Consider the following 14,090-nt stretch of genomic DNA (forward strand, 5'->3'; position numbering starts at 1 on the left):
CACGCTATAAGAAATTTCGTACGAAATAATTACTGAGCAATCTGTTTATGTGATTAATATGGAATAAAACGCGTTTTATATGGGCATGTGACATACGATTCAACTACACCTACATCCTAGTTAAATCCTGCATGTTGCAACTAAAAAAGGCGATTGTGTCACATCCGGGTCATACATCCGCTTGACGAACAGGAAGTGCAGAGATTCTTCACACCGATTAATGACAATAACTAGTAAAAGAATTGCAAAAAGCCATTTTCTCGAAGAATCTTGTGGAAATTGGGATTTTTGTTTGTCTTTAAGTGTCGACTCAAATTATTTGTTTACTTCAAAGTAAGTAGAACATTTTTTTTAATGTGATTTAAAATTCAATTCATAAGTGAAACGTCAATTTTTAAGACAAGAATGAAGACCAAAAATGGTAAAATTACTGTTCGTACTCTAAAGCAACGGTTCTCAACCTTTTTGGGTTCACGGAGCCCTTTTTAGTACATGGATAATTTCTATGGCGGTGCCAAGACGATGTATAGCGGAAAACCTCCACGCAAAGCTCGTGACGTCACCAAACAAGGCCATCTCACCCTATAGCCATTGGAAATGCTACACAAAAAGGGTAAAGATGACGCATGCGTCGGCCAGCCATATCCAGTGGTTATAAGGTGAGATGAACTTCTCCAGCGAAGCCGCTTGAAAGTTAACTCTTATTGGAGCTTGGTTCTTCAGTGACGTCACGAGCTTCACGCGAGGCTTTCGGCTATAGATGGTGGACAGAGCTCCGTAGGGCCTCTATTTTGCACATACACTTGAACTCGGTGATAACGTCATTAATTAGCAGTTCTAATCCCCCTGGGGAATAATGTTAACGGACCGCGCTTATAACGTCAATCAAAAGGGAACGACCTCCGATATAATGGAAATGTTCTTTTTCGTCATTCCTTTTATTATAATTAGGGTGATAATATGACGCGTATGCGGAAAATTTCGTAATTTTGCTCTTGTTTACTTTTTCTTCTTTAAAAAAGCCCTTTATTTTCAGCAAGGGGCTCACTTCAATTTATAACCCTTACTAAAATAAGGGACGGATGTGAGTGTGTGTGTGTGGCAATTCATATGACAATAAATACCAATATTAATCTCACATATTTATCACGTTCAGTGCCGCCTTAACGCATCGGCTCACCCGGCCACGGTCCGGGAACCTCGAGTGTAGAAAGGGCCTTTCGTGAAAATAAGATGTGGTCAAATTTTTGACCGCGAGTATGAAATTGGGTAGCAGATATTTCCCCCTTTCTAGCCAAGTAGGAGTCCCAAAAAAAACACTGTCCTTGGGTCTGTGTTGCCGTGAAGACGGCCCTGGACGTGTTCATACCCCCCCTCCACTGTGAAACATATTTTAAATCACTGCGGAGTTGCTGTAGAACTGTATTTCTCGCCAATGGTTGTTTATAAAGGAATTGGCATTTTGCCTGGTAATTGGCAACATTTTAGCAATGCCCCATACGATCTTAATGAGGAAGTATTTCTGGTTGCAATTTGGTGATCAAGCGGCCAAATCGCTGGATGCAGTGACCAACCCGTTATCTTTTGTTGAATTTGCTGTGGGAATAAATTAACATTATCATTTAATTTCACCGATGATTTATTTCGCAGCAGCAAACTGGCCTTGGCTTCAAATGGATAAAAATGGCCACCCCCTCCCAACCAAGAGCCGGTTAATATGGGAAAATTTGTCTGTCCCGTAAAATAAGGGATGATTCAAAGAACTTACACGGCCCGGAGGAAGGTGAATGCAGTTTATTGTCCGTGATCATTTTTGTGATTTTTTGCCCACGATGATCTTTATGCATTTGTAGATGCAAATGTGATTTTCTGTTATTGTTCCGACTATTGTTATAGGCCTGTCATTCTTCCTGTCTAGATGTTTACCGTATTGCACTTGCGTGACGTACACAGGCAGCTTGGATTAAGATCAGGGCAGCAACTGGGTGGGGGAGCAGACGAGTCTAGCCAACACCATCTACAGCAGAAGGCCGCCACACGAAGCTCGTGAAGTCACCAAAGGTCATCTCGCATATAGCCATTGGATATGCTACAAAAAATAGTAAAGATGGCGCATGCGTCGGTCTGCTATATCGAATGGCTATAGGTGAGATGACCTTCTTCAGTGGTGGTCCAGTGGGCATAGTGACGGACTCGCATCACGAGGTCCCGGGTTCGAACCCCACTAGCGCCACAGTGGTAGTCGGCGGAAGTTGGTTTTTTGTGGTTTCCAATTTCAAGGCACGAATGCGAGCCGATCTGCCCGTTAAAGAGTCGCGCCTCAGAGAGCAACAGGCCTACAAACGGTACAAATATTCAATCATGACACTCACCTCACTTCTGCAATATAGATGGCAGCACTGAAACATAGCACTACACTAGACACGAACTCAGAGACTGTCAGTTACACACACTTACACTTTTGGCACAACTCACTAAGTAGTAAATAGGCTATAGCGGTAGACCTGAGTTGTGCTTGGTTTGAGAGAAAGAAAAAGTGACGACACGAGCTTCGCGCGGAGGCCTTTTGCGTGGTGTTGGTCTCGCGCCCCGGACGCTGGTTCAGAACGGGGCTCAAATTTCACCTTTTTAACTCTTCTTTAACCTCTTTACGATCACAGATGTAATATTGCGTGCAAACGACAGTGGAATAACTTCAAACAAGTTCGCCATGTTTTCTTTCCTCTACCTCCAACATCGCGAAGCTTTGTTGTAACCCTATCGACAGAATATGTTTTTTCTTTCCCACTTTCTTTCTATGTGCCTGTGAATAATGTTTTTCCACGAACAAACTCCGGTCATTTATCGCTATACGGCAATTTCCAACCAAAAATGAAGGGAAATGAAAGCTCCACATATATACCGTATCTTTCCACTATTTGCATGTAAGAGCGAAAGAGAACAAGTAGGGTAAGTGAAAAGAGGATTCGAAAAAAGAAACTCTCCTCTCTCTTAGCCGTTATACTTTTTCCTTTTTTATATATTTTTTCCCTTTCCTTTCGTTTTATTTTTTTGTTAGGTTAGGACGAGGTAACCAGATTCATTGCCGATTCGTCAAATATAGAGAATCCAAATTTGTTGCCAAAAGCTTGTACGGGAGGTGGTTAACTTTACAAGGGCGCCAAATGACGCGCTTGCCCGGCTAATAAATCATCTAGTTAGGGTCCTGATTGGGATCACAATTTCTATCCCCCCTAATAATATTACCATTTAACATTTGGGTTGCTCGAACCAAAATGAGCGATCATTTTGCACTTGTCAACGCTGAAACTAATGCGTCACTCATTTGCCCATGATACGATCATATTCAAGTTCGTCAGCAGTACCAAAACGAAGGAGCGGGGGGAGGGCGGGGTAATAGTGAAAAAGCGTTTTATTGAGAGAAATCAACTTTATAGAAAATATCTGCGCTGGCAATGCTAAGATCAGAGGCATTTAGGAATGTGAGATATCTCATCCATACCTTTGAGAGAGTTAAAAAGTTTCAGAGAGTAGGTAGACGATACTATTTAAAAAAAACCGAAAAATTCAATCATCTGCCACTTTTGCTTCGAACCTGGAAGCCAGATGGCAGCATTTCATTTCTCGAACACGAAACGCACTGACATCATAAACACGTAAGGATCCACACATAACATTTTCCGGCGTGTATCAATTCATTCGAAACTCCCAGACGAATATTTATGAGGTGTAGCTGTACTTATTCAAATACATGTACTTCCGTACATGAAAATTCCGTAGAGGAACGTGTACGAGGTGCATGTACGGTTCAGTAGTAGTAGTAACTTGTACTTTTGAAAGATTGGTCAAAATCCAGTTAAAAAAGTTAATTTTTTTCGTGATAATACAAACTCAGTTATAATGACCTCGGTCATTACGACATCTCGTATATAATCATAATGAGAAACGGTTCTAGTCGATTCCCATAGAGATCAATGCCGCAGAACCTAGCTTTTCATGTCAGGGAAATATGGAATGACCCCGGATATAACGGCAAATTTTCAGCACTTTTCCCTCTCGCTTTTGCTTTTTTTCCCCCCTCCAAGAAGTTCTTGGAATTTGAGCTTGGCACGTTTTTTAAACGTTTGTTTGCCTCTTCTGTTTATAGTTATGACAATAAAAGCATTTCCTTGCATTGTCTACCATGCATTGCACATCTGGAACTTTAGCAGAGTTTCTAGAAGCTGTTGCTGCTGGTTAAATTGTCTCAAGGTCGGAAGCTGACGACTACTTGTAACCGTTGAGCAAGGGTGCACAGCCTCCAGCCCGCGGGCAGAATGCGGCTCGCCAAGTGGTTCTATTCGGCTCACGAAAAAAGTTCCTGAAGAAAAGTATCAATAAGCACAAAACACGATAAATATGACTCGGCCGATCATATTTCTTTCATATAATTACGGCAAATCGGCATCAATACGGAATATCGCCATTTATCGCAAAAAAATTATCAAAGACAAGTAAAAAGAACAATTAGTGCCAATGCAAGTGAAGTTGCTAAATACAGTTAAATGCTTTCAGCCACTTCGATGGGGAATTCACCTGTTGTAGCCTTTTCATATGTATTCGCAGAAAATTCTCAAAAATACGTTAAGTTGCCAATTAGAGCCGAAAAGGAAAACTCAAATGTAAGTAAAGTTTTCAATTACCGGCAAAAAAAAAAAAAAAAAAAAAAAAAGAAGTAAAATGCAAGTAAGTTGCTAAATGCAGCCAAAAGATTGTTAAAAGCAAATAATCGTCTAAGCTGGGCCATAACTAGATGCTTGGTCAGCCGGGGAAAGCATGCATTTTGGTGTCGTTTATAATGTTGAAGGAGAGGTTACAGAAGAACTTTGCATTCCCTCTGGTCAGGTGCTCGGGGCACCAGACCCGCCTGCTTCTCCCTAGTTGCAGTCCTGTGCCTTCTACATACAGCCGAAAAAAAAAATTGTCAAAGGCAAGTGAAGTTGCCAATCACAGTCTTGGTGAAAATAAAAGAAAAAAATGGAAAATTTTTTATATCCGGGTCGCTCCAGAAATGCACATATAGGTACCTCATTATTAACGGGTTTAAATGATCATTTTTTCAAGTATACCTGAAGGGTACACACAAGTGTGCCTAACTCAAATGGTCCTAGTAAAGATATCGACCCAAATTAATTAATTGATAAATTTGGTTTTTCTTTTTAAAGAGCATTTTGACATAAAATACACATCCATATAATAATTAAAAAAATATGTTTTCAACATTCAGTTTTGGCTCAGGTGTGAAGAGGATAAAAAAAGTTGGAACGACAAAAATTATATATATATATACACTATCTAACAATAAGTATTTGGACACCTATGCAAATGACGATATCCGGTCCTGAGACACGTCACGCCCTCCGCCGGTATATATCGTGAAGGAAACAGCATCGGCATTAGTCGCATGCAAGATGCCGCGCAGTTCGGAGCTCTCTGATTTCGAGAAAGGTATAATTATCGGGTATCACAAAAATGACCGATCCTTAAGGGACATATCTAGCGAGCCTGAAGTACCCAAAATCGACAGTGGCCTATGTGATTAAGAAGTGGAAGGTGAGCTGTGATTGTCGGAATTTGCCCCGAGTCGGCAGACCAACGAAACTGGGAGATAAAGACAGACGGGTGCTGTCCAGAGAAATTCGGAAGAACCGCACCCAACCGATGGCCCTCATCCGCGAGGAGTTTCAACAGGCATCCGGGAGTATTGTTTCAATGAATACCATCCGTAAGGAAGCACATCTGATTGGTTTTCATGGTCGTGCTGCTGCCCATAAGCCTTTGATCACAAAGTCCAACCGCGTTGCTCGGTTAATGTGGTGCAAAGCACATCGAAATTGGACCGTACATCAGTGGAAACGGGTTCTTTGGAGCGACGAATCGAAGTTCACCCTCTACCGTTCGGATGGCAGGGTCTGGGTCTGGCGTCTGCCTGGAGAACGTCTCCTGCCAGAATGCATTGTGCCAACAGTCAAGTTCGGCGGAGGTGGAATTATGGTATGGGGGTGTTTCTCCTGGTATGGACTGGGACCCGTGGTCCCCATTCATGGTAAGCTCAACGCCGATGCCTACTGCACTATTTTGGATGACAATGTGCTTCCTACGTTGTGGCAGTTTTACGGGGTGGACCCCTGTTACTTCCAGGACGACAATGCCAGCTGTCATACTGCGAGGTTAACCAAGGCTTGGTATGGTGCCAATGGGGTTCATCGAATGGACTGGCCTGCCCAGAGCCCAGAACTGAACCCTATCGAGAACCTCTGGGACGAGTTGGATCGCCGAATTAAGGAGTGCCCTACCCGTCCAAAATCGGTGAAGGAACTGACATGTTTTCTCCAAGCCGAGTGGAAGAAAATACCACTAGCCGTCACACAAGGACTTGTGGAAAGTATGCTCTGGAGGGTTCACGTTGTAATTGCCTCTCGTTGAGGCTCTACCAACTATTGATTTTGAATAAAGTTAGTTTTTCTTTTCTATCACAGGTGTCCAAATACTTATTGGTAGATAGTGTATATATATATATATATATATACGGAACGTCCCATACATAAAACAGGGTCATATATATATATATATATATAGTCACCTTATATAATACACAAGTTTCTGGCCCGCGAGAGGCAGAATTACCATATATATATCTAGCCCGCGGAATGAAAGGTTGTGCACCTCTTGAAGGAGAGTGTTCGCACCTTCGGTTTACGAACTCATTTTCCAGCATGATCCAGGTCTTCGACCACCTGCTCATATCTCTTCTTTGGCGGAAGGGTCATGTTCTGGTTAAGAGGAGGAGGAGTTTACGATCTCAATAACTTTTGAAATTCTTTGTAAATTATGAATGTTTGTTAAGCGTTAAACATACACATTTCAGTAAATAATATAGACTTTCACCTGGCAACGAAATATGCGAACTGAAATAATCATTGAATCATAGGGTGCTCATTTGAGTTGTCGGTTAATATCTCCTGAGTATGAAATAAACCATCTATCCCCAATGGTTTAAGTGAGCACTATGACCACCTCCCCCCCTACAAGGGTAGCTCTGGGAGGGCTCTAGCACGGTTTACGGAAAATTCACCGACAACAATTCACCACTAGGAAAATTCACCGACCAACAATTCACCACTAGGAAAATTCACCGACCAACAATTCACCACTAGGAAAATTCACAGCCACGCAATTCACCGCCATGCAATTCACCACTAGGAAAATTCACCGACCAACAATTCAACGCCATGCAATTCACCGCCGGAAAATTCACCGACGACAGTTCTATGAGTGAATGAGCGATGGAGTTACTGAGTGAGTGACCCAGTGAGTAAGTGATTCAGTGATTGAGTGGGTTACTGATTCAATAAGCGAGTAAGTCAGTCCGTCCGTGAGTGAGTGAGTGATCGCCATATCCTAAAGGAAAAGTTCAAATAATGACTTTATGAGAAGAAATTCAGATGATACGGATAATACTGGGTCACTCACTCACTCGGTCACTCAATCACTGACTCGGTCACTCGCTCAATCACTTACTCACCGCTCAATCACTTACCCACTCGGTCACTCACTCACTGGGTCACTCAGTAACTTAATCGCTCACTCCCTCGCTAACTGACTCACACTAAAACTGTTGTCGGTGAATTGCTAGTCGGTGAATTTTCCTAGTGGTGAATTGCATGGCGGTGAATTGTCGGTCGGTGAATTTTCCTAGCGGTGAATTGTCGGTCGGTGACTTTCCCTAGCGGTGAATTTTCCGGACACGCTCTAGCACGGGGCCCGGGACAAACTTCATTTTTTTACACTATAAATTCACTATAGACGATGCCCCACCAAAAATCTTGGGATCAGGGGGGCTAGCTCCAAAATGGTGGGAGGATGATGAGCACCGTGATGCTCGCAGTGAAAAGGAAAAATGTCATTCTTACATAAAATGTGCCCTTTTATTTTTTTGTTTCCAGATAGGGAAACAAAAACATTAAAGGGCATTAAAAGTGCTTTCTATTTCACCTGCACAAACCTGTTTCTTTGCTCACAGAATTTCGATATCTGCGAGGAATGATGAAATAACTGTTGCCTTATTAAAAAAACAAACAAACACACACTCGATGTATATGGAAGCATTCTCAGCCGCTACAGTTTATATTTTGTAAGCTTTTATTGTAATGCATGAAAAAGACGGTGCCTTTCTTAGGCACTTCTGTACGCAACCAATTTAAACGTGTAAAATAAAATTTCATCAGAAAAATATGCCTTCTAGAAAATATTGAAAATAAACAATTATACCGTACAATATTATATTACATGCGAGAAAAGAATCAATGAAGTAAAACCTACCCTTCCGCCATCTATCGTATAAAACTGTTACAATCTTTTATTTCAAATTAGTAAACGAATTGAGATTAACGTGGCGCATGAAAAAAGCATTACAGATATGAAATAATTATTTATAATTAATATTAATCCATTAAAATTATCCAATTTCCTTAAAATCGGAAAATCGAAAATGTGAGTTTAAATCTACCAAACGATTATTATACTACCGTTGCCGTTGGGTGGAGGAAGGGGCTCCACACTCCATTGATGTTTCTCACATTTAATACAGGGTGATTCTAAATTCATGGGACAAACTTTAAGAGGTGATATAAGACACCTAAGAAAGCATTTTTGATCGTAGAATGTGCTGCTGAATCGTAATAGCAAAGGTGGTAGAGGGTGTTTTTGGAGAGTGCACAACAGCACTTCACCACAAACATATTTTGGGACGGATTTGCTGCTCAAAGTACTGAATAAAAAAGGGTTTTTCCATAAATTGGTGTACGATTATTTTCTGTTATTTGATTATTTCGAGAATAGGCCCACAGCATTATGCGAACGAGCGAAGACGAGTGTCTGATATATGCTATGTAAGAGAAGTGTTTTAGCAAAACACGCGTGTATGATGCCAAAACGAACAAACTAACGTATAAAATGAACTAACAGGAAACAATCGTATACTAATTTATGGAAAATCTATTATTATTCAGTACTCACAGTACCCTGCACACTTTTCTGAATACCAAAATTCAGTTGGAATTTCCATGTAAGTTGCACTAGATAATAAAAATAAAATTTGTATTTTTTTTTGTGCATGAAATTAATAAATCATTTACTAAAAATACTCATGTACCATTGGATAATGACTTGCAGCACTTGCAAATTTCTACGCAGTATATCTCATGCATAACATCATGTTTTTTGTAAATTTCATAAAAATTGGTAGAAAACTCGGAATGTCACAAGCAAAAATCTTGCGATGAAAATTGGAATTTTTATAGAAAACTTTTATATTTCCTGTATGTAATACGAGCACGTATTGCACAAAAAGTTAGTAGTACAATATTTTTTAAAGTTGCGTGTCATTTGAAGGCTTTTTTGATCAAAAACATTTTTTTTTTCTTATTTAATTTTCTGTCGGTTCCCTAAATGCACTCGTGGCTAAATTTTCACTTGAAATGGTGAGTACCAATGTAGGGTATACATGGCTGAACTCCAAGAAGGGCACAGACTTTTGGAAACATAGTGCACGTCTACCTAACTCGAATAGTCCTAGTAAAGATATCAACCAAAACTTTTAAGTCATTTTGACATGTAATAAACACAAATCAATTATTATTATTACTATTTTAAGTCAGTTTTGGCTTAGGTGTAAAGAGGATATGGGTAAGTTTTCACAGAGCAAAGCCTTGATCTCTCTCCACATTGTGGTTTTGAGAGTCCGTCAAGGCGTCGGGGAAGGGGAGGAATTCGACTTATACACGAGTATATACGGTATAGTAGCACGTAAAATCGGAAAAAATCAATTTCAATCACCGATATCCCAGTGAATTGCCATTCCATTGAGGGGGCGAGAGATTTTTTTTTCACAGTGAGTAAAGAGCAGCACAAATTTATTTCAATGGTTGAATTTTTGTATAAAAAAAGTTTAATTATTATATTTTCGTAAATATATTTTACGGAAGTTCAAGCAGAATTTTTCCACTTTTGCCAATTATTTTTCATAATTGTCTTTAATTTTAATTGAAGTATAATTTTTTGATTCTTTTTGGCTCTTAATTTCTTTTCTCTTTGTTTAAATCGCAAATTATTCCAAAAACCTCTTTTCATCTCGATTATATGGTACTCAATTTTTTTTTATATATCTCCTCGTAATATTTCTGTAGTTTTAATCTTGTAGATGCAGTTATTTTCTGTCATGATCCACACTCTGTAAGAGATAGGTCGCTGTAAATCATTGCAGAGTGGGCAGACCTTCAACACGATACTTATATAACATGGAAATTCAGACATTTGCTATTTTAAATCCGAAATATGGAAGGCAGGTGGCAGCACCAGTAGCACGGAACAAGCATAACTCCAATAACATAAATACGGGACCACGTGCACCGCACACGGACACACACAACAACAACAATTGTTAGAAGTCGCACACACATTTGTTAGAAGTTCCTCAGAAGAATAAGTGCGAGGTGCATGTATGGTTTTTAGTAGTATTACAAATCATTGAAGGATGATCCGCCAGGACTGTGATCTTCTATTGGTTGGTTTGCTGGACTCCTTCACAAAACACCTCGTGCAGTCTATGTATTTTACTGCCAAAGCCCGAAATTGGCCAATTTCTTTGTAAATTAATCCGACCGATATCTAAAAATTTCAGGATTTGGTCAATCAGTTTGTGAAGTGGCCGGAGATCCCTCACCAAAGTCCGATTCCAAAAAATATAGCCATGTATCACACGTTGGCGATGAAAAAAGAAAATGAATTTGGCACCTACCGGTCTGTCTTACATCAGCACATCGAACTGTGTTGTCAGCAATCTCCGGTCACTTCACGCACTGGTTGGCCAAAGTTCGAATCATTTCTGCAAATTGTTTCTGGCACGATGGGGGACAATATGAAATTATATCCGGATGTGTGTGTGTAACATAATACGGTATGGAAAGGTCTTGACGATCATGACGGGATGTTCATTTCTGGGGATTGTGAATCCGGTGATTCAAATAATATTACTACCAATACCAGAACAGAAAATTTTATTTTTCTTTTCATTTCAGGTTGAACAACTGATTGATAATGCCATCATAAGGTGGCCTCAAGCATTTATGATGCCATCCTGGGCTATACAAGAGACGAGCCCACTCTGGACCATTCCATGATCGAATATATAACGCTCGTAACATCAAAGTCAAAATCTCCAGTTGACATTTTTTTCGAATTTCAGAGAAATTTCATGAGCTGACACAGATTTCTCCTCTGTTTTTCACTTTGTAACGATGTTTCACGGGTTGAAATTCACGGTTTTATTGTATTTAATAGTAAACGTCATCAAATGTAATGATGATGATGATAATGATGCTGAACACGACGCTGCATCGATCTCGACCAGAGAGCAAAGATCCGAACCGACGACAAAAAAACCATTGTCTGATCCCGAATACTGCTTCGGCAGTCATGAACCTGATGAAGAAGAGGGACAACAGACTGACAGCAGTAGAAGGCGGCGATCACCTGGATCACTGAATACAACGAGCTTCGACGAGATCCTAATCAACACGACGACTTCTAGCCCGGAAAACGACACCATAGACTTGGATAAGTTTAGCGAAAGTTTCAAGGAGTGTCCGAAGGTAAAGATAGAAGAGGGTTGTTTCGAGGTCCTGCCCAATGGTTCCGTATACATCGAAGCTTACTCCAAGTTGTTCAACGAATCTGATTATTACTTAGTTCCCGAGAATGGCTTATTCATTTGCGATTCTGTAATCACTCTCGTACAGCCGTCGAAATTTCCCCTGGCATTTGACATATTGGCCATGATTGGCATGATCGTTTCCATGGTGTGTATCTTCTTGCATATGATCATGTTCGCCTTCATCCCTTCGTTACGCAACCTACCCGGATACTGCCTGGTATCACTGTGCTTTTCCCTGCTGGTTACTTACACGACCATGTTCCTAAGAGATGCGGCCGGTAAGGGTCACGGTTGCTTCCTTTACATGATGACGCTGATGTACTTTTGGCTTACGGCTTTCTTCTGGATGAACGTGCTGTCCTACGACGTTTGGCGAGCGCTCCGTCTGGCGACGGCGAAACTTCGACTCACGTCGAACTTGTGGACGAGATTCGCGACCTATTCCTTGTACGCTTGGGGTGGGCCTGTTTTCGTTGTCATCACCGAGTTGGTCATCGATAGCGTCGGTGACGTACCCCTCGAGTACAGGCTGATCCCGAGCCCGAAGAACTGTTGGTTCCAGCACCGTCCGGCGCTGCTGTGGAACTTCGCGGTGCCGATGTCGACCTTACTCCTTTGCAACATGGTATTCTTCATCTGGAGCTTCGTGATGATATCGAGCGCGGCGATGAAGGAAGCTGAAAACAGCTCTGTTCTGGCAGTAAGATTCTGCGTATTTCTGAAGCTCTTCGTTATAATGGGGTTGACTTGGATCTTGGGGATTATCGCCACGATGACGGAAGTTATGGAGTTCTGGTACATGTTTGCGATCGCCAACAGTTCTCAGGGGATTTTGATTTTCTTCAGTTTCAGTTTCGGTAAGAAGACGAAACGGGCCTGGAAGAATTACGTGAACAAGAGGAAGATATCGAAATCTACTACTCAAGTGAGTTTTTCGGCCGTTTGCAAGTGAGTTCACAATTTAATAACGTATAGTTTTTACCACTGAGAAACACGTGATCCTGTGTGGACTGAGCATTTGAGCTTCCACTCGATTTACAAATTGAAGTGAATCCGATAACTTACGATGTTGAATCCATGAATTTCGAACACATGAATGGTGATAAAACCCTTCTCTGAATAGATCACTCATAATTCATAAAACAAAATTTTTTCTTCCTTTCACAGTAGCCTTATATCTCAGATTTGAAGTAAAAGAAAAATTATAATGGCATAACTTTGTTATATTTAGTTTTTATGCGAACTATAAGCGCATATTTATACTTTCGAATGTGTGTCATAAGAATTTCGGGTGAAAATATTCGATAAAAATTTGGAAAAGAAATAACAGAAATTTAAATAATTATGTATGTATATACAAAAGACTGGATGTTGTGAAGATATTTATTATTTGAGATGTTAATTTTTTTGAAGGAGGAAAAACTCATCTCTGCCTCCACCGGGAGTCGAACCCGGGTCCCTCGATTGCCGGACGAGTGCTCTGAACACTAAGCTACAGAGGAGATAGAGATTTTCCTTTGCTAGAGCGTATATGTGCCGAACGGAACCGTGCAATGGGCGGTGAACCGATCAGCCAATAGCTCATGGACGAACGACACGAATTAAAATCCCTATCTCCTCTGTAGCTTAGTGGTCAGAGCACTCGTCCGGCAATCGAGGGACCCGGGTTCGACTCCCGGTAGAAGCAAGATGAGTTTTTCCTTCTTTAAAAAAATTAACATCTCAAATAATAAATATCTTCACAACATCCAGTCTTCTGTATATCTTGTATTAACAAGTGGAGAGCGGCATTCATGTCGTATGTATGTATATATTTTTAGGAAACAAAAAAATTTATTTTTTAATGAAAGTTTTCATTGAAAAATGAGAGATATATATCATGGTTTTATATTCATATCACTCATACAATTTTGTATTCATATTTATGTGATTTTCAAAATAAATAACGTCACCGAGACTGTTCACCTTCTGTTATGTGTGAGCCGGTTATATACTTGACGCTCGTTATAACGACCCCACGGAAAAAAGAACGTTGTATTGGGAGGTCGTTATTTCGAACGTTTAAAAACAATAATAAAGTTTAACTTGTCCAGAAAATTGCACATTGCATTCTTTTATAAAAAAAACTTTCATTTTATTATAAGGTTGCAATGAAAACGTATCTGAAAAATTAATTACATTATACAGCATGTAAATTTTTTCTCTCTTTTTCTTATGAAAATACTGTACATAGCCTATATAAAACTGCATTTGTTTTTTTATTACGTGCAGCAAAATAATAAGTTAACTTTGCCTGTATATTCTTCCACTGAGAAAATTTAGTAAAATTGAGCAATAA

The 14,090-nt window shown here is 40.2% G+C and overlaps 1 protein-coding gene across 1 annotated transcript; it reads left to right on the forward strand.

Moving 5' to 3' along the window:
- Positions 1-245: 245 nt before the first annotated feature.
- LOC149082572 (G protein-coupled receptor Mth2-like) lies at positions 246-13,402 on the forward strand. Its single transcript, XM_089235820.1, has 2 exons — positions 246-333; positions 11,118-13,402. The coding sequence occupies exon 2, from the start codon at positions 11,337-11,339 to the stop codon at positions 12,702-12,704; it is 1,368 nt and encodes a 455-aa protein (XP_089091946.1). The 5' UTR covers positions 246-333; positions 11,118-11,336; the 3' UTR covers positions 12,705-13,402.
- The last annotated feature ends 688 nt before the right edge of the window (positions 13,403-14,090 follow it).

The sequence above is a fragment of the Pholcus phalangioides genome, unplaced genomic scaffold (assembly GCF_987345545.1).
Source record: "Pholcus phalangioides strain wild (caught in Gottingen) unplaced genomic scaffold, Ppha-v1.0 ptg000009l_1, whole genome shotgun sequence".
NCBI classification, from domain to species: domain Eukaryota; kingdom Metazoa; phylum Arthropoda; class Arachnida; order Araneae; family Pholcidae; genus Pholcus; species Pholcus phalangioides.

Excerpts from the sequence above, each read along its gene's own strand:
- LOC149082572 (XM_089235820.1), top strand. The coding sequence starts at position 11,337 with ATGTTTCACGGGTTGAAATTCACGGTTTTATTGTATTTAATAGTAAAC.